Genomic DNA, 24,432 nt, shown 5'->3' with positions numbered 1-24,432 from the left:
GAATAGAATAGTCACTCTGTGAGTTTAGAATTTTTACAAATCAATTAAAAAAATTGTTGTGGGGACAAATTAAAATATGAAATAAGTTTACATATTGTACATTTTTATTTTTATTTTTATTTTTTAGCGTTTTCAGGCATTTATCTTAGATTGTTTTAGTATATTTAATAATTTGAAGTTTAATGAAGCCCCTTTAATGGACCCCGGCCCGACCGCCTCAAATTTTCCCGAGTCTCCAAAGCATATTTAAGTGAACACAGTACAAAGAGAGAGAACACAGTGTACATTTGGCTGCATTCTGCGTGGTTTCACAAAAAGTAGGCGTTTCCGTTTGCACATCAAGATTGTCCTACTGCACCTGTCGTAGTTCCAGCTTCCTGTTTTCATTTGCCCCAGTTTGTCGTGCGATGAAGGCGTTCCTTGCACCTTAGTTCACTGCGATTAGTAGTTTTAAACTTGAAAGGTCTATCCAAACCCTACAAAATGTCATCCAATAGTGGTATTCAAATCCCCAGCCGGCTGCCTTTGCTGTGCACTGATGATGGAGTGCTGTTACCGGGCTCGACCATGAGAATCAGCGTCGACACGGCGAGAAACATGCAGTTAGTCAAGAGCAGACTGCTGAAGGGCACCTCGCTAAAAAGCACCATCATCGGGGTTATTCCTAACACCAGAGACCCCGTGCACGACAGCGATGAGCTCCCGTCCTTACATAGGTGGGTCTGTGCTGTCAGAGACGGCCAAACCCGCTGCAGAACCAGTGTGAGGCAACTGTCATTGAGTTTCCTTATGAAACCATTTGAAGGAGGTCATTTGTTATGATTTTATGATAAAAAACAATGAGTAACTTTTATTGTATTGTAAAGGTTTATAATGTGTCACTTTTGCATATTCCCAGAACTTTTGTTTTCCATGGTAACGTTAATGTTTGTTAGGGTGAGGACTGACAAGCGTGGCAGATACTATTTTATGTTCACTGAACTTTACCCTCAGAATGTGTAGTTGCATTCTTGTTTATTTATGTATTTCCTTATGTTACAGACTACTAGCAGCAATGTTTGTTTACTAGAATATTCGTTTGAGCAGCAGTTGGACTTTAACCTTGCAAGTCTGCTATGCTCTGTCAGCAACCAATGGCTGTCTCGAAGTAAAAAAGAAAATATAAGAGAATATAAAAAAGCCCGAGCTTGTAAATGTTATGTAAATATATAAATATAAAATGTCAACAGTCATAGAAATGTTATAGCAAATTTAAAGTTCTCTGGCTATGCTCTGCATGGTGGTTTAGAAAGCCATATATCCTCCATACAAAATGGAGATCCTCCCCAGCAATCTCTATATTTTTTTAAATACTTATCCAATAATCATGAAAGCATTTCCAAGCCAGATTGTGATACTGTCTTGGTTGGCAGCTTAATAGGTTTTAACACACGGCCAGAATTTCCAATATGCAGTACATAATATGTGTACATTAACTCATTTTAGCTTTTGTAATACACAATTTCAATGTCTAGAAGAATTTTAAATAGAAACAAGATAGAATATTGAGTTATAAAATTATTGTTTTTATTTATAATCATTATTCAGAATGTTTGGTGCCTCTGTTAGATGGCAGGGTTGTCATAAAACCTACTCAGATATCATAAATTAGATTTGATAGGAAACAAAACTCAGGGCTCATTACTTTAATTTGTACTTCTGTCTTCTCAGTATTGGCACAGCAGGACTGGCAGTCCAGGTTGTGGGCAGCAATTGGCCAAAACCGCACTACACATTGCTCATTACGGGGTTGTGTCGTTTTCGTGTGACCCAGCTGCTGAGAGAGAGACCCTTCCCCGTGGCCGAGGTGGAACAGCTTGACAAACTGGAGCAGTACACAGAGGGAGATCAGGCTGATGGAGAGCTGGGGGAGCTGTCACTGAGGTTCCATCAGGCGGCTGTACAGGTCAGGAGTAAAGGAACCTGCGTTTTTGTTTATGTTATGATTCTGTTAATAGTCTATAAAAATGCCAGGTTATTACCACAGTGTCCTGAAATCACAGATATTATTCATTTGATACACCTTTGTGTAATATAATATAATGTTAAAACTTTTAAATATTTTTGAAGGATGTCTTTTACGCTCACCAAGTCTGCATTTATTTGATAAAAAATACAGTAAAATCAGCAATATTGTGAAATATTATTGCAATTTAAAATAGCTTTTTTTTCTATTGTAATATATTTTTAAAATGTAATATATTCCTGTGATGGCTAAGCTTACATTTCCAACAGATATTACAGTCTTCATTGTCACATGATCCTTCAGAAATCATTCTAATATGCTAATTTGGTGCTCAAGAAACATTTCTTATTATTACCAGTGAACAAAACAGTTGTGCTGCTTAATATTTCTGTGAATACTATGTTACATTTTTTTCAGGGTTCTTTGATAAATAGAAAGTTCAACATAACATAACATTTATTTGTAACATAAATGTCTAAATAAATTAGTGCTGTATTATGCATATATAAATACACACACATGCATGTATATATTTCAGAAAAATGTTATGTTTATATATTAAATATATTTATTTATAATATAAATTATATGAATATAAATATAGACATGTAAAAACACGTAAATATTGTCACAATATATACTGTATGTATGTGTATTTATATATACACATAATAAATATACACAGAACACACACATATATTATGCAAACAAAAACTTTTATTTTGTATGTGATTAATCGCGATTAATCATTTGACAGCACTAAAATAAATAAATGCATAAATAATAAGTCAATCAATAATCTTGTCTCTTTCTCAAGATCTCCGGTAACCAATCAGGTCACTTACCTACTTTTACCAAACACTTCTTTTGTTTTAACAGCAAAAATATCCATCTTGAAAATGTGATAAATTTGTTGTGTGATGGACTACAATTTAAATAAAAAAGGTTCTTAAATGGCATCCAAAGTTTTCAAAAAAGATATTGCTAAGAGATATGAACAATAGTAATAATCAAGGACATCATTTTTTCATGACTGAAGAAAAGATGAATGTGATTGTGAGTTTTTTTCCCATTTGGCATCATTCATCTATAGAGTGAGTCATCATTTAAACACTGAATGAATATAAAGGCTTCATTCTTTGCCAGATGCTGCAGGATGATTCATTGCATGTAGGCTTTTCATTCAGTGTATTGACAGTGTCGTCTGGTCTCTCTTTGTCCAGCTGGTTGGGATGTTGGACATGTCAGTGCCTGTGGTGGCTAAACTCAGGAGGCTGTTGGACAGTCTGCCCAGAGAAACCCTACCGGATGTCCTGGCCTCCATGATCCGCACTTCCAACAAAGAGAAACTGCAGGTGCTGCAGTAAAAAGGGTTATTGTTTGTGTTAAATGATTTGACTAGTGTGATCATACAACAACTAAATATGCCTTTATTTTAATATTTTTGTTTGTTGGCAGGTGCTGGATGCAGTAGACTTGGAAGAACGGTTTAAGAAGGCTCTTCCTCTGCTCACCAGACAAATTGAGGGGCTCAAGTTGCTGCAAAAGACCCGCAAACGCAGACCTGACGATGACAAGAGAGTAGGCCAACATGTGTTTCTCCTCTGCCTCACAAACACCCTCCTCCACACGTCCTGTTCTATTACACAGTCCTTCTTCTTTCTCCTAGGTGTTGGCCATCCGTAAAGGTGGTGTGTTCCCAGGCCGTCAGTTCTCACTGGATGAGGAGGCAGAGGATGAAGATGGAGATGACACGGCTATGCTGGAGAAGAAGGTGAAGGCAGCAGCTATGCCGGAAGCAGCACTGCGTGTGTGTCTCAAGGAGCTAAAACGGTACGTTCTGGTAATTTTTTTTAGAGGAAACCACATTTCATGGTTAGCTACGTGTTAGACGGCAAGGGACTTTTCGCTGACCAGTGCCCGCATCTGTTCTGTTGTCTTTAAATGTATTGCAAAGAAGTCAATTTCTTTACAGTTTAATCAATATTTTAATTAATAAAACATGAATGGCTCCCCCTGCCAAAATGGTTCCTCCCAGGATTTCTTCCTCATCTACCCTACTCTCAGAGAATGTTTTTTTTTCTTCTTTTTTACACAGATTAAAAAAGATGCCACAGTCCATGCCAGAGCATGCCCTCACCCGCAACTATCTGGAGATGATGGTAGAGCTTCCCTGGAGCAAGAGCACTACAGGTTAGAAAGGAAAATAAAATAAAATACAATTAAAAAATAAAATAAAATAAAATAAAATAAAATGAACAAAATGTATTTGCGTTTTTGTATACATCCATCTTTGATTTTGGAATGGAGTTTACAAATAGAATTGCTCACTTATTATTAATTATTAAACATATTTATGTCTAACCTTAAAGTAGTATATTATACTACATTTTATATTTTATATAATGCTAAATATAATAAAATACATAGTATTTAAGTATAGCATTAAGAAATTTAATTATTCCATCCATGCATAATCCATCTTAAAATATTAAAACTAGTAAAAGTTTGGGTATTTAAAAAGTATTTTTTTTTTAAAGTAAAAGTATTTTTTTTACTTGGAGATATTATTATTTTTTCAACATCATGCATTAAATTGGTCAAAAGAGCAGTAAAGACTTTTACAGTGTTACAGTGTTCTGTTTCAAATAAATGCTGTTCTATTGCTCAAATAATCTTGGAAAAATTATGGTTTCAAAAAATATTAAGCAGCACAACCAAATCAGAATGATTTCTGAATGATCATGTAACACGGAAGACTGAAGTTTTGTAGGCTGAAAATTCAGCTTTGCCCTCATAGGAATAAATTACATTTTAAAATATATTAAAATAGAAACCTGTTATTTTAATTCTAATGCTATTCCACAATATTACTATGTACTGTATTTTTGATCAAGTAAATGCAGCCTTGGTGAGCATTAGAGGCTTCTTTCAAAAACAAAAAATCTTACCATCCCCAGATTTTTTTAACGGTAATATAAATTTCTAAATGGCCTATGTAATTGTTACCATTATATGTATAATAAACTGGTTGAATTTTTTTAAAGGGTTAATAGAATGTTAAATGTTGTATTTAAATAATTTGCTTAGAGTTGAGTTAACTGAATATTTAGATAACATAACTAATTTAATCTAACAGTTTGAGGGAGCCACCAGTAGAGGGAGTCTTTTACCACATTTTGTGAAATGAGTTGCTCTCTGTCTAGAGGTGGAGAGAGATTTGAACTGTTTACATGTTATTCTTGTCATGTTCTCCATGGCCACATGGAGGACGCTGAGAACTCAAGTACAGCAAATTATCTTGCCAAGCACAGCTAGAGTGTTTGACTGTATGTTGAGAAGCATTAAACTGGGGCTGGAATTCTGCTGGGAAAGTCTCATGTACATGAAGTCTATTTCACAGTCTTTTAAGCTCAACGCTCAAGGGTGGGACTGCATTAGATGAAAACTGATTTAGTGGTTTAGATTGGCGGTTAAAAAGCTGGGAATAGAGAGGTCTGGCCTTACATGAATGTTCTGCTGTAAATACAGAATAGACAATCCATGATTTGTGAGAACCGTAAAGAAAATCCTGTGCCCAGTTTAGGTTTACTTTGAGACAGCTGCACGTATGTCTGTGTCTTATTACATCAGGCGGTGGAAATGCATATGTCTTTGATAAAATACTCGCATGCATTCCTTTCAGAATTTTTACAACATGCGTGCAATCAAGGGCTGAAGCAATTGTGCATAGATATTGTTTGTGTAATTTTAGAAAATTTATCGGCAATTTATTATCAATTAATGACAAGAAAAGTCAATAACCAATATATTTATTATGTATTTCAAGCTGTTGCAATTTCAAGCAATAATATGCATTATTTTGTTATTATTATTATTATTTTAAATTACAGTTCAGATCTTTTTTATGTTTTTTTTTATAGAAGACACTTGGTCACCAAGGCTGTATTTATTTGAAGAAGAAAAAAAAGGAAATATTGCGAAATATTATTATAACTGTTTTCTATTTGAATATATTTTAAAATGTAATTTATTCCTGTGATGGTAAAGCTGAATTTTCAGCAGCCATTACTCCAGTCTTCAGTGACACATGATCCTTCAGAAATCATTCTAATATGCTGATTAGAGCTCAAGAACATTTATTATTATTATTAAAGTTCACTTATATCATTTAATATTTTTTCATGATTCTTTGATTAATATAAAGTTTAAAAGAACAGCATTCATTTTAAATGGAAATCCTGTGTAACATTAAAAATGTTTTTAGGGATCAATTTAATGCATCCGTGCTAACCAAAGAATAAATATCTTTGAAAAGAATTCTTACTGAGCCCAAGCTTTTGAACGGTAGTGTATATCTGCATTATGTTAACTCTCATGTCTGTCATTGTTGTCTAATCAGATTGCCTGGACATCCGTGCGGCACGGGTGCTCTTGGATAATGATCACTATGCCATGGAGAAGCTGAAGAGAAGGGTGCTGGAGTATCTGGCAGTGCGGCAGCTCAAGAGCACCCTTAAGGGTCCCATACTGTGTTTTGTGGGACCCCCTGGTGTGGGAAAGACCAGCGTCGGGCGTTCCATTGCGCGTACTCTGGGTCGAGAGTTCCATCGCATCGCCTTAGGAGGAGTCTGTGATCACTCTGACATCCGTGGCCACAGGTGAGAGGTCATTATAAAGGTGGTACACTCAATGTCTGATCTTCAAACAGGTATGCTATACGATACATATAGTCTCAGTGTCAGACTGCTTTGAAGAAGAAACTGTGGTTGGTCATTTTACATGCAGGTCAGACAGATCCTTCTATTTTATGTAGGCTTTTCTTGGACAGAATAAGCTGTGTGGGCAAGACTTCAGGCTGATAATCAAAAGTCTGACTGCACATAAATATACGCTATGGTTCAAAATTTGGGGTTGGTAAGATTAAAAAAAAAAAAAAGAAGACTCTTATGCTTACCAAGGCTGCATTTGTTTGATCAAAAAGTTATATTGTGAAATATTTTTACAATTTAAAACAACTGTTTTCTGTTTTAATATATTTTAAAATGTAATTTATTCCTGTGATGGCAAATTTTCAGCAGCCTTTACTACAGTCTTAGTGTCACATGATCAAGTCATTCAAATGATTTGGTGCTCAAGAAACATTTTTTATTATTATCAATTTTGAAAACATGCTTAATATTTTTGTGGAAACTGATACATTTTTCAGGATTCTGTAATGAATAAAAGAACAAAATGTATTTAAAATATTTTTGTAACGATGCAAAAGACTTCACTCCCACTTTTTTGTCAAATTGTTGCATCCTTGCTGAATAAAAGTATTGATTTCTTTCCAAAACAATCATACTAACCCCAAACCTTTGAAAGATAGTGTGGTAGTGTTGGACAATATCTTTAATTGTCATATCGTCCTATCGTTAGCCTGCGAGATCACCGATACATGATATTATCGCACTAATTTATTTATTTACTTAGTTTCATTGCTAGAAAGTAAACCAACTCCAGTGTATGGCTAAAAGCAGCCTAATGTTTTTAATATGACTGAATTTGTTTTTAACATGATAACAATTTAATAGAAACATTGTAAGTTATTAATTATAATATTACATTTCCTCAGTTATTCAAACAGCAGCTACAGAAAACGAGTAAAGAACATGCATCACCATCACTGACTTGAGTCCTGCACGAGTTTATGCACTTTTAAAAAACACTTCCGTTATAATCTGTGAAGATGTCTACACTGTATGATGAATAAATCTCTTGTACTTACATTGCACGTACATCTGCACTTTGTTGTTTATGATTAGAGAATATGCGAGAGAGCTGAATTCAGTCAGCGAATGTGCGCACAACAAAAGGCAACAAAAAAAAATCAGCAATGACTCATCTGAATGCCTCTGATTGGCCATTGTTCATAAACTCAACGGAATCGTGTGTGATTGGTTATAACGCGCAACACTGTAAAAACACGGAAAAAGAAATATGATGGAACAAATCAAGCCCTAATATAGTATTACTACCCTGATGATAATAATAATAATAAGTGTCTTGCTATTGTCAGTGGGATCAGCCACAGGCGATATCTTAGACTATCATCGATACACGATACTATCATCTGTTGGCACAATCCTAAAGTGTGTACTATATAAACATTAACCATCTGTTAAGATTACTGTTAAAAAAGGCCATATTTCCAGTGCATTGCTAAAAACTTGTGACCCAACCCTGATGTTACTGTGATTAACCCTGGTGTTACGTTACTAATCCAAGATCCTTCAGATGCTGAAACTCAATATAGCCATTCAGGTGTTGTTTTGCCATTAAATGGTGAGTCACAACCAACATGTGAAGCATGCGGCAATGCAAATGTGTGCAGATGCGTCAGATTGAGGTATCAGACTGTGATGAACCCACCAAAGAGACGTGACGTAGTGCCCCTTCTATAACGAGCGAAACTTTAAACCATGACCTGCACTGATGACTTTGATGTTCCCTCTGATCTCTTGTCACTTTAGAAACTAGAAGGTGATAACGATCATGACACCCTGCAGGCCAGGGCGAGCCTTCGTGTTTTCTGATTGGTTAACATCAGACCTCACACTCACATACGGAAAATGTGTCCTTAGGACAAACAGCTCTTATGAGACTTTTCCCACACACTCTCTGCATTTGTCTTGTTCATTGCACGTCACTTTAAAAGAGTCTGCATTAGTTTACTACAGTATAGTGTATAAAGTTTAATGACAGTCTTACAGCCCCTGTAATTAGGGCACAATTCCATCCTGTCTGTCTTCGCATCCTGTCTTTTGTCAGTTCAGTAGGATGAAATACTAGTTTTAGTGTTTTCAACCACATCAGATGCACTCGTGCCTCATCCAGCAACATTATCAAGAAGTTATTCATTATATTTATTCATTTTCAAATTGCATTTGTGATTCATGCTATAACCTGTTACGCAGCACATCAATTATGTTCCATCAGCAGTAACACCTACAGACAGCCAACAGCGACCTGAATGGGACCGCGTCAAAACAGTTGCACTTCAGGTCACTATGTAGGATGATTGTGATCTTTTCTTTTGTTTGCCCACCGGAGCACTGATACAGATCTTTTTTTTCACTCCTCTCATAATTTTCTACTTCATCGTTTATCTCTCCCTCTCGATACTTTCTTCCCACTCCCACTTTATCTCCATGTGTCTCCGTCCTCAGACGCACGTACGTGGGTAGCATGCCTGGTCGCATTATAAATGGACTGAAGACTGCTGGGGTAAACAATCCTATCTTTTTATTGGACGAGGTGGACAAACTGGGGAAGAGCCCTGAGTTCGGTGACTGTTAGAGTAACTGGAGTGCTGAATGAGTTGGCAAAACCAGCATCATATGATCAGATATGCTGCTATTTTGGCTCATTTCGAGTCGGAGTGACTGTCAGGCGTCTGAAAGTGAGTTTTGATTGAGTAACCTGTAGCTCTGTGCTGCTCGAGTCGTGAACTGTTTCAGATGATTCAGTCCGATCTGGTGAACTGGTTCATTCAGTTCACTAAAAACAACCAATTCAAAAGAATGATCCGTTTGTGAACTGGACATCACTCCAGACTGTTTGCCTGAGGCTCTGGATTACAGGTAATAATGTTCAGTTTCTTGCACAGAGTGATCATTTCGCTTCCTAAGTCATCAATATATCGTCAGAAGCCAAGGCTATTCATTTGCCATTAGTAATTTGCTGTAGCCATTGACTTTTATGAATCACTAAGGACCACAGTTTCAGCTGAAAATCTTATTTACTGTTCTACTGAAGAAGAAAAAATTCACTGAGGGTGAATAAGTTAACAGCAAATTTTCATTTTTGGGTGAACTATCTCTTTAACTATTTAAAGGTCCATTGGGGTTTGTTTGTGATATTATGTGATGATATAAATGGTAGGGGTGTAACGGTACACAAACATGACTGTTCGTTACATACCTCGGTTTTGACATCACGGTTCGGTATGGTTTCGGTACAGCAGGGGGGAAAACTAAACATAATTTTTATTTTTTATTAAACAGTGGTTTGCTGAACAAATTGCTCTTTAAATAAATACAGTTATAATTCTAATTTTCTTATGGATAAAAACCTACCTCAGCTTATGCTCCAAACTATAAGGTTACAATTAACAACTGAACGCAAACTTAAATTCAGTTACTATTTATCTTTAAAGGTGGGGTAAGTGATTTCTGGTAGCCAATGTTGATATTTCAAATCATATATTAGTTCTGTGAAACAAAGCAAAACCAATGTTACTCACCTATCGAGAAGAAACAAAGCAACCTCGGCGTCCGATCACAGGCCTTCCCGCTCCTTGAGTTCTCTCCAGTGCTGGAAAGCTGATCCGAAATTTACACGGGTCCTACATCTTGCCTTATCGTAAGCCGCCTTGTGTTCCGCAGACGTTTTCATCTTTTGTTTTTTATCCGCCATCTCTATCTTTCTGTCGTCGCTCGGCTCGGCTAATGTCCGTCCTATGCACTGAGCACTCTCTCCTCCGCATCATGAGTAGAAACGCCCCTTACTGCTGATTGGCTACAATTTTGTTTTGGTACTCGGCCCGACTCAGTTTTCTAAAGCGTTTTTGAGAAAATACATACCCCACCTTTAAATATAATAATCAAGACTCAACTTAAAAAATGTATGCAAACTTGTAAAATGCACATAATGCAGTTTTTAAATTTGCTTCTAAATTATAACATTTCTAATTGTTGTTGAAATATATTGATTTACACACTGGATGTCATAACTTATTTATTAAATATTTATTTAAACATATATGTGACCCTGGACCACAAAACCAGTCTTAAGTAGCACGGGTATATTTGTAGCAATAGCCAAAAATACATTGTATGGGTCAAAATTATAGATTTTTCTTTTATGCCAAAAATCATTAGGATATTAAGTAAAGATCATGTTCCATGAAGATATTTTGTAAATTTCCTACTGTAAATATATTAAAACTTAATTTTTGATTAGTAATATGCGTTGCTAAGAACTTAATTTGGACAACTTTAAAGGCGATTTTCTCAATATTTCGATGTTTTTGCACCTAAAGACGGTAACACTTTAGTATAAGGACCAATTCCCACTATTAAGTAGTTCCTTATTAGCATGCATATTATTAACATGTTGGCTGTTTATTAGTACTTATAAAGCACATATTCTGCATAACCGTATTCTACATCCCTAATCCTAACCAATACCTAAACTTAACAACTACCTTACTAACTACTAATAAGAAGCAAATCAGAAGTTTATTGAGGCAAAAGTCGTAGTTAATAGTTTGTTAATGGCAAGAATTGGAATAAAAATAAAGTGTGACCAAAGTGACAGTGACGAGCCCTGTGTTTTACCCAAAGTTAACCATTTTCCAACTCTTGGCGACCAAAACAACCCATGCGCAGTGCTCAGCAGCACCTATTTTTAAAAATACAAAGTGCTCCCATTGCAAACAATTGAAAAAATATGCTGGCCTCAGGAAAAAATGCTTTGGTGAACATAAAGCCTTACTGTTATATAGTATACTTCAGATTCATGAGGCATCATTTAACTTACTGACTGGTTGTTTGATATGGCAACATGTATTAAGATAAATATTCTATACAAATATTTTACAAAAATATAATTGGTATTGATTAATATATGTATCAAGGAACTGTTTGGAACTGTATGATGATATGCGAATCCTTAATAAAAAAAAAAAATAAATGATGACAGTGTTAGTTTTGTTAATGTACCATCTAGTGCTGATTCTAACAGAAGGGGCTTGAGAAGCCTACTGTTGCTATGGTTACCTCCTCAGGCTAGAGCAGTTTCTGTTCATGTTCATGATCCATTTGTCATGTGGTTAAAATACTGTAATCTAACTTTTGTGTTAAAACATTCCTTATGCAATATGCTGAATTTTAACTGTTTGTGCATTTTTAAGAAGTCCCCCCATAAACTGCACTGAATTTTGTGCAAATAAACTGTGACCTTTATCAGGTTCTGGACCCGGAGCAGAACCACAGCTTCACCGACCATTACCTCAACGTGCCGTTTGACCTCTCACAAGTCCTCTTCATCGCCACAGCAAACACCACGGCCACCATCCCCCCTGCCTTACTGGACAGAATGGAGGTCCTCCAAGTGCCAGGTCAGAGTTCAGTTTCGGACAAAAAAGACAGCAGGATGTGGCATTGACGATGTGACATTTTTAGTGATTAATTCCTGGCTATTTTAACTCGAACACAATTAAGTCTATCCTACGACCGAGCAGATGGTTTTGCAGTTGAATACTTGATTAGTTTATTGTAATTTGTGTTCTGAATATCAGCATGTGTGTCTCATTAGGATACACCCAGGAGGAGAAGGTAGAAATCGCCCATCGGCACCTGATCCCTCATCAGTTGGAGCAGCACGGACTGACCCCACAACAGCTCCAGATCCCACAGGACACCACAAAGGATATCATCAGCAAGTATGCACACAAACACACACACACAAACACACACTCAGGGTTTTGTATTCTAAAGAGGTTCAGGCTGATAACGGCACTTGATAACTCACATGGAGGACAGAAGGGCGAGATTAAAGTGTCCAAACAGGAGCAGTCATTGTCAGTTAAGAACTAATCACACACACTAACAAATGAACCAACTTCTCCATCCACATGTATTTGTAAGTTAACATACCACTTGCATTGACTTTAAATGGTGAATATATTGGTGATAACATACATATAACTTAAGGCTGAAAAAAGTTTGTGTGAAACAGAGGGGCAGTTTGGGTCACAGATGGGGCTGTCCAGCCGGGTCTCCTCCTGTAAACTATATCCTCTGCTGTCTCACTCCCTCCTTCAAAACCGTATCTTATGACAGGCTGCCAAACTTCTCTTCTAAATGTTTGTAGTCCATTAGGGATCGTCAATTAGAGATGTTTGCAGAGCAAACTAATTAATTACCTCAGAGGTTGCTAATTTTGGGATGATTATCTGCTAAAAAGCAATCAATACATGGCCCCGGCCCAGCAGTAGCGGCAGTAATGACAGAGTGATTTGTGTGTGAATGTGTTTGTAGGTACACACGGGAGGCAGGCGTGCGCTCTTTGGAGAGGAAGATCGGGGCCATCTGTCGAGCGGTGGCTGTGAAGGTCGCTGAAGGTCATAAGGTCTCTAGAGCAGAGTCCCCCACTGAACAACATGCAGGTAAAACTGGGACTTCTTCATCTCACACATCATTGTTGTTTACGGCTGGAATTACACCAGCTCCCCCGGCTCTGCTTCAGTCGTAGACTCAGGATTGATGGTCGTAGCTTTTGGGCAAAGATAAAACAGTCTGTTCCAGTGTGCTCTTGTCTTTGTTGCGTCCCAATGGCTATCTCTGCCCACACTGAAATGTCATGGGATGAAAAAAAGTGTACACATAGCTACATATTAAATCTAAAGTATGTTCTGATTGGCTGGGATGATACTTTGTGCAGTATTTTGCTTTCATTGAGAACAGGAAAATGTATATGTTGCTGAAAACACATTGCACCACTTGTTTGGACGCACTGTAATTATGAGGCAGAATACACTTTCAATGACAAACCCCATTCAGCTGCTTGAATAAAAATTCTATTAAAAAACATGACAAAACTATTATTTTATATGTTTAAAATAAAATAAATGTAAATAAAATTAAAATGATTTCAATTCAATTAAAATATAATACATTAAATATATAACAATATTTAAATACAATTATTATTAGAATTGCAAATTGTTATTATCAATTTATTATTTATAAAATTAAATAAAAATATATATGAAATAAATAGAAATTGTTATTGTATCATCAAAAATGTATTTAATAAAATGAAAGTTTAAATTATAATAAATTGAATTAATTAGAATATATTTAATATATCAAATCAAATTGTTATTATCAATTTATTATTTATAAAATAAAATAATTAAATTAAATGATATTAAATTCTTATATTATATATTGAATATATAACATACAAATGTTCAAATAAATACAGTTATTTTATTGGCAGTGCAAAATAATTTATAAAAGAAAACAATTAAAATATAATAAATTAAATGAACTATAATATAATATAAAATACTAAATATATAGTTAAATGTTAAAATAAATAAATTTTCATTTATTAAAAAGGGAAATATTTTATTTGACTTCATAAAATAACAAATGCATTAAATTATAAATTAAATTAATTATATTTATCAAATATTTATTTTATTATCAAAAAATATTTTGAAACAAAATAGCTTATTAAATCTAATATATGAAATATATAATTTGTTATAATTACATATTTTATTATCACTGGAGTTTTATTTTATTATTTTATTTTATTCACCCACTCTTTAAATAATGGCATCTGTATTGTCCTTAAAAATCCCCATAATGATGGACCACTAGTCTTGCATCTAGTAGGACACTCTTAAGAATGCATTCAATTGAGGAATGCTTCTGTATGTCTATTGTGTATTGCTTCCTGACAGCAGTGGCTTAGAAAGGGTTTAGCATTCCGTGCCACATACAGACGGCTGACTTCAGCACAATCCATAACACATACTTTCCCTCGCTGTGCCACACAGACGGAATCAAGTACACACTAACTCTAGAAGTGTGTTCAGACTAAAGAGCATGTGTAAGGGAACCCACGCTGAGAAATTATGAAACGTACAGTTAGAAAAACTAGTCTCACACATTATGAAAACCTCAGAACACACATGCACATGTTGGTCATCAATCTCTCTAAGCATGGGCCCCCTGAGGGGTGGAGGAGGGTAAAGCGTGCTAACAGACGGCCTTAGAACTCCCCTTCACGTCTCGCTGCAGCTGCTCCTCTGTAACCGAAGTAATAGCGCGGCCAGTTAACGCTCTGTTCAGACTCTGATTTAGCCAAACTCTGCTTCTCAATCCTCTCCTGCATGGCCCATGTGTGCGATGAGATTTAGAGAGATGAGGGTCAGGGGTTTTCTTTTGCTCTCCATGTTGCCTGACAGCCAGAATAAAGCTTTGAAACGAGTGTATGAGCACTTTTATTTATTTTCAGTCTCTTTGTAGCAGGTGTTCTTAGTCTGAACATCATGACAGCTGTCGCATGTGCTTCCATACCCCCCCACCCCAGCTCCATCCCACTTCTATTACTAAGGCATAATTTTACAAAATTTTTCAAAAGCACTATTAATTTCTTTCTGTCTAAATAAAATAAAATTATTAAAATCAGTTAAATTAAATCAAATGAATTATATTTCCTTGTTTTCTTATGTGAAAATAAAATAAATTAATAATCAAATATATTAAATACATGAAAAATGTTATAACATTAAAATAAATTCATTAACAGATTTTTTTTGTATTTTTTTATCATTCTGAGTGCAGTTTTAAAGTTGGCATGTGCAGTGTTATATATAATTGCAGTGACAAATTATTTACATAAGACCAGTCACATGCAACAATAAAATAAATATGGCTAATTTTGATTTCATGGTAACATGAAACAGAATTCACAACGCATTTAGATTATGTAAAATGATGCATTTCTGAGCAATATTATGCAGGGCGGTATTTAATTTAATACATCAGAATTTGACTAAATCATAAAATTGAGCTATTTACTTTATATGTAATGTTCATGACAACCACAAAATGAAGTAACAATACATGGTTTAGTTATTTCAGCATTTCAGTTATCCTTTAAAACAATATAATACAGTTAATATTATTTGTCTTGGTCTGCTTTGACTTGTCAGCAGAAAATAAGGTGGAGAAAGGTACAACATTTTGATGAATTATTATGAAAGCAACTTTTTTTTTCCCTAGAAAATGTGCACTGATCACGCACAACAAAATCTTATAAATCATTATTATGTCTTTCCTCAGAATGGCATATGCACTTTCCTCCTTTGTTTTTCAGAACATGATGCTCCTCCTTTGCATGTCATTGACAGTCTAGTCACATGACTTGTGGGCAGCAAGGGGCATGTATATAATTGTGTGTCTTGCCAAGGGCAAATACACAACACACACATTTAAAAAAAAATAGACACATGGATGTACGCTGAAAGTAAATACACCCTGAAGCTGCTTTCTTTATTATATGTGATATTAAAACCTATAATACCTTATTGTTTCCTCCCAAAATTAAGATAGCACCTGCTCTCCCCTTAGCTGGACCCCTGTGGCATTTTTCTACTGCCTATAATTCTCCCTTATTTCAGACAGCTCTCTTTCTCGCTTTTCTTTTCACTTTTCTCCCCTCCGGCCTCAATGTCTGTCACCTTCCTTAATGAAAAGCCTCAAATAGACATGATAATGGACATGCTATAAAATTTTATAGCTTTTTTTTTTTTGTCTTTTTTTTCCACACAACTTTTCTGAATATGGTTTTATCTCTGCTTAAATGGAGTTTACTTTTAGTTCATGAAATGTCAATCACCTATCTCTTTTATATATTGACACACCAGAGTTTTAAATTGACTAAAAACCACCACTAAAAATCTCCATCAATGTTTTCACCAGTTTCCCATGAAAGATCTTTGTATCTTTCAGACCAGAATACAGAGAACAAGGAGGAGGACTCTGGGATAGCATCACCTCCAGAGATGCCAATTGTTATAGACCACATTGCCCTTAAGGATATTCTTGGGCCGCCAGTATTTGAAATGGAGGTTAGTATCAAATAAATGGCTGAAGGCTCGTGTCTATTCAGGAAATGTTTCTAAAATGCTTAGAAAGCACTTCAAGTCTCTCCACTTTTGTGTATGATCATTATAAGAAATTCAAAAGCATTTTTTGTGTAGAGAATACAGTATTAAGGAGCATAACGGTTTTCAACATTTACAATAATAATAAATGTTTCCTCAGCACCAAATCAGCATATTAGAATGATTTCTGAAGGGTCGTGTGATACTAAAGACAGTAGTAACGGCTGCTAAAAATTTATTTTTAAATATATATTTAAATAGAAAACAGTTATTGTAAATTGTAATAATATTTCAGACTAGCAAATGTTTAGCAAATGCAGCCTTGATGAGAAAAAGAGTCTTCACGTTTTCAAAAATCTCCCCAACCTTTGAATGGTAGTGTATGTCTAGGGACCCGCATATCATAAGGATTTGGGAGTAGGCTCTCGCAACCACCCAGAACATCTTAGCAACGGCATAGCAACAACCAAAACATCCGAGCATCACGACGGCAAGTTTTGAATGAGCAAGCATCACCTACATGTTCTTCAGAAAAGCCTAGTAGTCTGTGTTCTTTTAAATTGAAGTCATTTTAAGTGCGGTCCTGTCATTAATTGTGTGTGGTTCTTCGATTGTCCACAAACCTTTCGGACTGCTAGCCCCCGGCCCTGTGTGTGCTGTGCTGTGCTGTGCTATGCTGTGCTGTTGTGTTTCTCAGAGGAGAAGTGCTCTCTCTTCTCTGTAATGGAGGCTGCATTCCTGCCATACCTATGGGGAAGAGACCAGAGGCAGTCTATCACACATCTTCTTCTTTTGAAAACTTACGTTAGCACTCGACTTTCTGCAGTTAGTTTACCAAGTATACAAACAAACAAAAGGTAACGTTTTTGAAAGAAACATTGGTCACTTTATTTTAAGGTCCAATTCTCGGTATTAACAATTAACTACAACATTTGCCTCAATAAACTCCTAATTTGCTGCTTATTAAGAGCTAGTAAGGTAGTTGTTAAGTTTAAGTATTGGTTAGGATTAGGGATGTAGAATATGGTCATGCTGCAGAATATGTGCTTTATAAACAGCCAATATGATAATAATATGCATGCTAATAAGCAACTAGTTAATAGTGAGAATCGGTCCCTATACTAAAGTGTTACCAAAACGTTTATAAAATCAAGCTTTCTTACTTTTAATGGGGCAAATTCTTAATCGAGATGTGTTGGGAATAAACCATAAGCTTGCTGTGTTTTTAAACATTTATATGTGTAATTTTTTTGACATGTTAAGATAAGTATGTTAAGTATGTAACCAGAGCTGTCTTATGTTTGTAGGTCTCGGAGCGACTGACCCTGCCAGGTGTGGCGATCGGGCTGGCCTGGACTCCGATGGGTGGAGAGATCATGTTTGTGGAGGCCAGTCGTATGGAAGGAGAAGGTCAGCTGACTCTGACGGGACAGCTGGGCGATGTCATGAAGGAATCGGCCCATTTAGCTATCAGCTGGCTCCGCAGCAATGCCAAAACCTACCTCCTTACTAATGGTAAGTTACAGACATACACTACATTAAAATTTGTTTTAACATAAAAAAGTCTTGTGAATATTATTACAATTAACAAAATAACTTTTTTTGTTCAGATGGTGTCAAGCATGTGTGGCGGCAACCAGGTGAGGAGTATTTAGAATTTAATGGCTGTGTGTTGAGTTATTTTGAGGGGACAGCAAATTTGCACTGTTATACAAGCTGTACACTCACTACTTTACATTGTAGCAAAGTGTCATTTCTTCAGTGTTGTCACATGAAAAGATATAATAAAATATTTACAAAAATGTGAGGGGTGTACTCGCTTCTGTGAGATACTGTATTTCTAAATGTCATTTATTCCTGTGATGGCAAAGAATTTTCAACAGCGATTGACTGTGAGCGAGACTGATTTATGTGTTTGAATGATGTTGTTGTAGGCAGCGCTGATCCTCTGGAGGGTACCGATATCCACTTGCACTTCCCAGCAGGTGCCGTTACCAAGGACGGACCCTCCGCCGGTGTTACAATAGTAACATGCCTGGCTTCGCTGTTGAGCGGGCGGCTGGTGCGCTCTGATGTGGCCATGACTGGAGAGATCACTCTGAGAGGACTGGTGTTGCCGGTGAGAAACCCAAAGCACATCCTTCACAGAAACTGAATTTATTTCAAAACCATTCATCATTGGAAGTTGCTGATATCTCACGAGATATATCTTGTCTCTCTACAGGTGGGAGGTATAAAGGATAAAGTCTTGGCAGCTCATCGAGCCAATCTGAAACGAGTTATCGTCCCCAAGCGCAATGAGAAAGATCTGGAGGAGATACCTGCCCATGTGCGAGCTGACCTGGATTTTGTTTTCGCCAGCACTCTGGATGAAGTCCTAAAAGCGGCCTTTGATGGCGGTTTTCCCGCAGCTGTCAGTCATGCACAAGTTGTCAGCAAACTCTGACATTGTAGCTGCTAGACCAGGGGTGCCCAAACTCGGTCCTGGAGGACCGGTGTCCTGCAGAGTTTAGCTCCAACTTGCCTCAACACACCTGCCAAGTTTCTAGCATGCCTAGTAAGAGCTTGATTAGCTGGTTCAGGCGTGTTTAATTGGGGTTGGAGCTAAACTCGTCAGGACACCGGCCCTCCAGGACCGAGTTTGGGCACCCCTGTGCTAGACAAACTCGTGAGCCCGAGACGTTGTTTTTCCTCAAAGGAAGCTAAACTCTAAGCACTTACTCTCACCTTAAGCACTGAATACTAGCAAACCAGCTTTATTCAAGCCGATATTAATTTTCCTCTAATTCGTTTATGATTTAATTACAGATGATTGTTGTTGACATATTGTAAGAGTATAGTTTTGCTCCTGTAGAACTGACAGCAAAAGTTTCTGACAATTTTTCAGATGTTGATACTGTAGATAATTATACAAATATACTTTGTTTTTTTTTTGGGAAAATTGTGATTTAACCAAGAGTGTTTTTCATTAAATGAATTAGACTAATGAAAGTCAAAATTCTTAAATATAAAACTGGAAAATTTAAATATGTTGACAACTATGTACAATTTAAAGGAATAAATTTGGATATGTCAAACGAATGGAGGTTAGCGTTAAATAACTGCCAGAAAAGTCATTGTCACTACAGGAAATGTTTCTAGAATCGGTAGCACCTACAAGCCTCATTCTTCAAAGCTGACATTTGACCCACTTTAATGCGTTCTTGTTCTTGATGAACTGTAATACCTGGATGACAGCTCTGGCCTGAATATGCAAGGCGTGTTTGGAAATGTTGTAAGATGTAGATTAGCCACTTTCACTTCAGTCTGTCAGTTCCACATGAAGGGTAGAGATACCCTTCATGAAGAGCTCATTTCCACACACTTTGGTCCTGGAAAACAGCCTATTTAAAGCTAAAGTTTGTAGAGACCGCTATAGGCTATATATAGATTGAGCTCCAAGAAAAGTATAAATGCTGGCGCTACTTATTTGAGCATCCTAACCAACAACATTTATTGACTCTACCAATATTGTGAGATTGGGGTTGAACTACATTTGTCCAACCAGTGGAAGATTGGGAAATCGCATTTTGTAGATGAAAAATGAAACGAAAAATCATTTTGTAGTTCCATTAGGCAATGTTAGCGACACATTTTAGCTTAAACGTTGTGAAAATCCTGTCAAGGATGTTCGTCATGAGGAAAATACATATTAATTCTGATCTTATAAGAGGAAACAGCAAAACAATAACCACTTTGCCAGCAGTCTTGGTTCTGAATATGTCCTATTCATTCGTTTTCTTCAATAGGATGACAACATTCCTAAAAAGTCATGAAATTAAAAACATGCTTAACATATTAAGAAAAAATGAATGTTGCACACAATGCAATTTAATGTCAGTTGTAAAGTAATATTATAGTTTTAGGTTTACATGTTGTTAAAAAGCAAGTTCCACATTATCAGACAAACTAACGAGGACAATGCAAAGTAACAACTAGTTGGTAGAGTCATTCTCACTGATGAGGTGGAGCGGGAACCACATGAAGCCAGCATCACCATCAGCTGTAATTTAGAATGAGCAGTGAGAAAAATTCACAGAGAGTATGAAAAAGATAGATTTATTTACTGGCAAAATAGAACAAAACAAACAATAAAACAAATAAAATTAGAGATCAGGACTAGCAACAGTACAATGTATCCACAGAGATGTTTGGCTTTGCTTCACCCTATCCTTGCAAAAAAACTGAAATACAGACATACAAAGAACAACAGCAACAAAAATATCGACTTACAAAAAGAGAAAAGACACTGATGTCTTCTGAAGAACAACACTATCTACAAACACTGAAGATTAGCCACAAGTTTACAACAGCCTTTTTCATTCCATTTTCTTATGTCATTACAAAATGATAATTATGACAATAACCTCATTATAATAACTGTATTAATTGCCCCGGTTCCTAGCCTGATATTCAATGCAGTGTTGACTCCAGTGTTTGTAATTGAGGGCTTCCAGGTTAGGAAACAAAACTTATGATCTCACACATACTGTACAACTTGTATCTATCTTTTAAGTGTACTTGATATAAAAAACAAAGTAGTGTGGCTTTTATAACCCGGCTTGATGTGCGTGTGCCAAGCCATCCCTTCAAAAACAAACAGGAGAAACACTGCAGCGACAGGCAGAAACAAACAAGACTTCTAAAATGAAATCTGGACTTGTTATAACTTATCCAGTGGTCATGCACCAATTACCAGAACCTTTCTGTATCATACTCAAGGTAGGAAAAATTAAAGGGAACAAAAAAAGGGTAGGGTGGGGGGCAAGATTAGAATAAAACAAAACCTAATATTTGAACATAAAAGTTAGTGTTTTATCTGAATTGAAATACAAAACGTCTTGGGAAACAACAACAGAACGAACAAAAACTTGCTCTAAGGGTTGCGCATTGTGAGCAAACCCACCCCAGAATTGATCAATATTCCCAACCGCCATCCAGCTCAGCGTGCCGTTCCTCAAACCCTCGTTCCAAATGCCACATTTGCAAATGTCCATCCCACAAACGTGGCTTTCCGACACCTTCAAGGGCAATGAATGTTGCTCTCGAAAATGTAGAATACATTAATTATTTAACTTATATAATATTGTAGCATAAAATTGAAAACCCAGGAGTTCTGGATTGGCGTGCCAAGCTCCAACCAATAACAGTTTTTTTTTTGATGACTACTCGGAACGAACAACAGCAAAAAGTTCCTTAGGTTAGCTACTCCCCCGTCCCCCAAGCACAACTCAAGGTATCCTGCGGTGTATTGAAATGTCTGGTTTCATGTTTGTATGTGTGTGTATGCGTTCAAGTATGCACGGCTGTTAGTCCTCAGCACATGGATATGGTGACGTTGATGCCCAGGTTGCCGTTCTCTGCAAACAGCTGAGCAATGGAGGTGTCAAACACAAGGCAGTCACTGTTCATGATGGCGGTGGCGATGCCCTCATGAATTGAACGTGGCGTCGCTTCCCAGGTGAGTCGCCGCCGGTGGCCGTTCAACTCCAGCCGGTAGGCGAAGTTTTCCGCCTGTTTCCGTGTGCCGATCAGCTGCACGATGGCAAAGAACTGCTGGTGGCCGTCATATTTCTCCTGCTTCTCCAGCACGAGCATAAAATGGAAGCCGAAGCATGACTGCATCATGACCCAGTCCACCGCCCCAGGCAAGTTGATGTCTGTGGCCAGGAAGACAATATCCTCACCTTGTAGCGTGGTTATGGACTTGTGCTGGTGCAGCAAGTGGGGCATGACGGCGTCGAGAGATCCCTGCCACTTGCAGGAGGCGCCAGGACAGGGGCAAGAGTATGGCCGGAATTCACAAAGCTCCTCGTGTTCAGCCTTGTCTGTGTGCGGTAGGGTGACTTCGCAGCCCGATGAGGCATACTTGCATGGGAAAAGCACTGAGTTGGCCACTTTCTCCATGGCCAAATTGCGGATTGAACCAAGAGGGCCTCTGCAGGTGGGGCAGCAGGTGAGTTTGGGCCGGCAGTTGCTACAAACCAAATGGCCGCTCTGGCACTGCAGGATGGGCGGCAGCACATAGTCAAAACAGACCGGGCACTCGAACAGGCTGGCGAGGTCACTGTTGGATGCGGTGGTGCCCGACAAGGTAGGGACGCGCTGAGAAGGGGGACACTTCGAGGTTCCTGTGGGCAGCGCTGTGGCAGTCTGGCGACTCATTTCTGAACAACAGAGGGAGACAGAGAAGAGAGTTAGCATGGCTAACACAGACAGCCAGAAGGAAATGGAGGTACATGCATTTACACCAAATCCAACCGCAGCTGAACTCCATTATGCATGACAACAGAGATCAGCTGGCATCTAATGCACTGACCTGAGCACCTCTGCATCCTGAACATAAAGCAGTAGACATTTCAATGTAGCCTCGGGGTAAAAGGTACACGTTTCTGCTGATTCAACCACTATAAACTCCAAATAAAGCTATGAAAGAGTCTCAGCAGCGCTGAGGCCTGTTCTTCCTGAGTGGCTCATAGATATAGCCGTCTAGTGCCACCGATAAGTCAGACGTGGGCCTCTGGGGAAGGCTTGGGGCAGCTATTTCTGGCACGACTAAAATGCACAGATCTTCACGCTTCATTTATTTATTTTTTTAAGCCAGACATGGAGAGTGGACTCAGAAGTAGGGCTGTCACGATTATGACCTTTGGCTTACGATTAATTGTCTAAAAATAGTCACGGTTATTGCGATTAATTGTCTGTTTTAGGGCTTTGGCAATTATGACGATTGTATGTTTTTTATGGCTTTCATTATATAATTGTGATTAATTTAAAGGTTCAGTAAATAATTATGATGTTATCTTTTAATCTTTTTGAGTTATTATTTTGCAGTGTAAGATTACATAGAGAATTCCAAATTCTAAGAATCGGACAATACCGATCCAACACCAGCGCTTTTTTTTTTCTACACCACTACAGAATATCAATACTGTGTTTGTGGAACTAATAGTCACCTCAGTCTACTCATCACCTTAACTTTAACTGCGTTTGTAGCCGGTGCCATAGCCAGACTGATAAACAAACACAGATCGTAAGTTAACTTCGGGCCAGGCGCGTGCGCCCATTGAAACCGTCTATATAAAGCTTGAAGCATCAGAATCGGCATCGGTATCGGCCGATCACCATGACAAGAAATCGGTACTCCATATCGGCTGCAAAAATCCTGATCGGAGCATCCCTAATAGGAAGCACAAAAGCAACTATAAATTAGCACTGGGGAGCAAATAAAAAAAGACTGATACAGAACCGGCTTTACTGATAAGATGCGCGTTAAATATCGCATGCGATTAATCGTGCAGCCCTATTGCAGATTTAACATGGACATCAATTAAGAGACTACAGAACAAAGGAGCAGCATGGCAGGATCAGAGCTAATGGTCGACCGATATTGTTTTTTTGACAGCTGATGCCGATGCTGATATCTTGGAAAGCAGGGTGGCCGATATAAAGCTGATATAATTTTATTTATTTTAATTTATATTTAAGAAATTTGAAATCATTTGAAAATGGATTAAAAATAATTACACTTTAGAAGACAAAGCATTTTTTACAAATAAATAAATATTTAATAAAAATCTAATTAATAAGGAAGTAAACACTGTAACCAACAAGGCACTCAGTATTCTGGGAAGTTTGTGTGCATTGGGAATCA

General features: G+C 37.3%; 2 protein-coding genes across 2 annotated transcripts in view; one reads left to right on the top strand and one right to left on the bottom strand.

Annotated features, from left to right (window-relative positions):
* The first annotated feature begins 359 nt into the window (after positions 1–359).
* On the top strand, positions 360–19,773 carry LOC107686284 (lon protease homolog 2, peroxisomal-like). Its single transcript, XM_016483221.1, is given in 17 exon segments — positions 360–716; positions 1,711–1,945; positions 3,229–3,360; positions 3,464–3,586; positions 3,675–3,838; positions 4,104–4,198; positions 6,408–6,666; positions 9,217–9,347; positions 9,617–9,630; positions 12,020–12,170; positions 12,368–12,494; positions 13,093–13,220; positions 16,585–16,703; positions 18,047–18,254; positions 18,674–18,858; positions 18,964–19,202; positions 19,402–19,773. Coding segments are annotated over 16 exon segments (2,526 nt in total). The 5' UTR covers positions 360–483; the 3' UTR covers positions 19,186–19,202; positions 19,402–19,773.
* Positions 19,774–20,821: 1,048 nt separating this feature from the next.
* siah1 (siah E3 ubiquitin protein ligase 1) overlaps positions 20,822–24,432 on the bottom strand; it is a 23,054-nt gene continuing 19,443 nt past the window's right edge. The window contains exon 3 of the mRNA XM_016483220.1: positions 20,822–22,945. Coding sequence (XP_016338706.1) covers positions 22,095–22,945 — 851 coding nt within the window. The 3' untranslated portion in view covers positions 20,822–22,094. The remainder of the gene's footprint in view (positions 22,946–24,432) is intronic.

This window comes from Sinocyclocheilus anshuiensis, unplaced genomic scaffold (assembly GCF_001515605.1).
Source record: "Sinocyclocheilus anshuiensis isolate Anshui unplaced genomic scaffold, SAMN03320099.WGS_v1.1 scaffold481, whole genome shotgun sequence".
Taxonomy (NCBI): domain Eukaryota; kingdom Metazoa; phylum Chordata; class Actinopteri; order Cypriniformes; family Cyprinidae; genus Sinocyclocheilus; species Sinocyclocheilus anshuiensis.
This window is presented reverse-complemented; position numbering and strand designations above follow the sequence as displayed.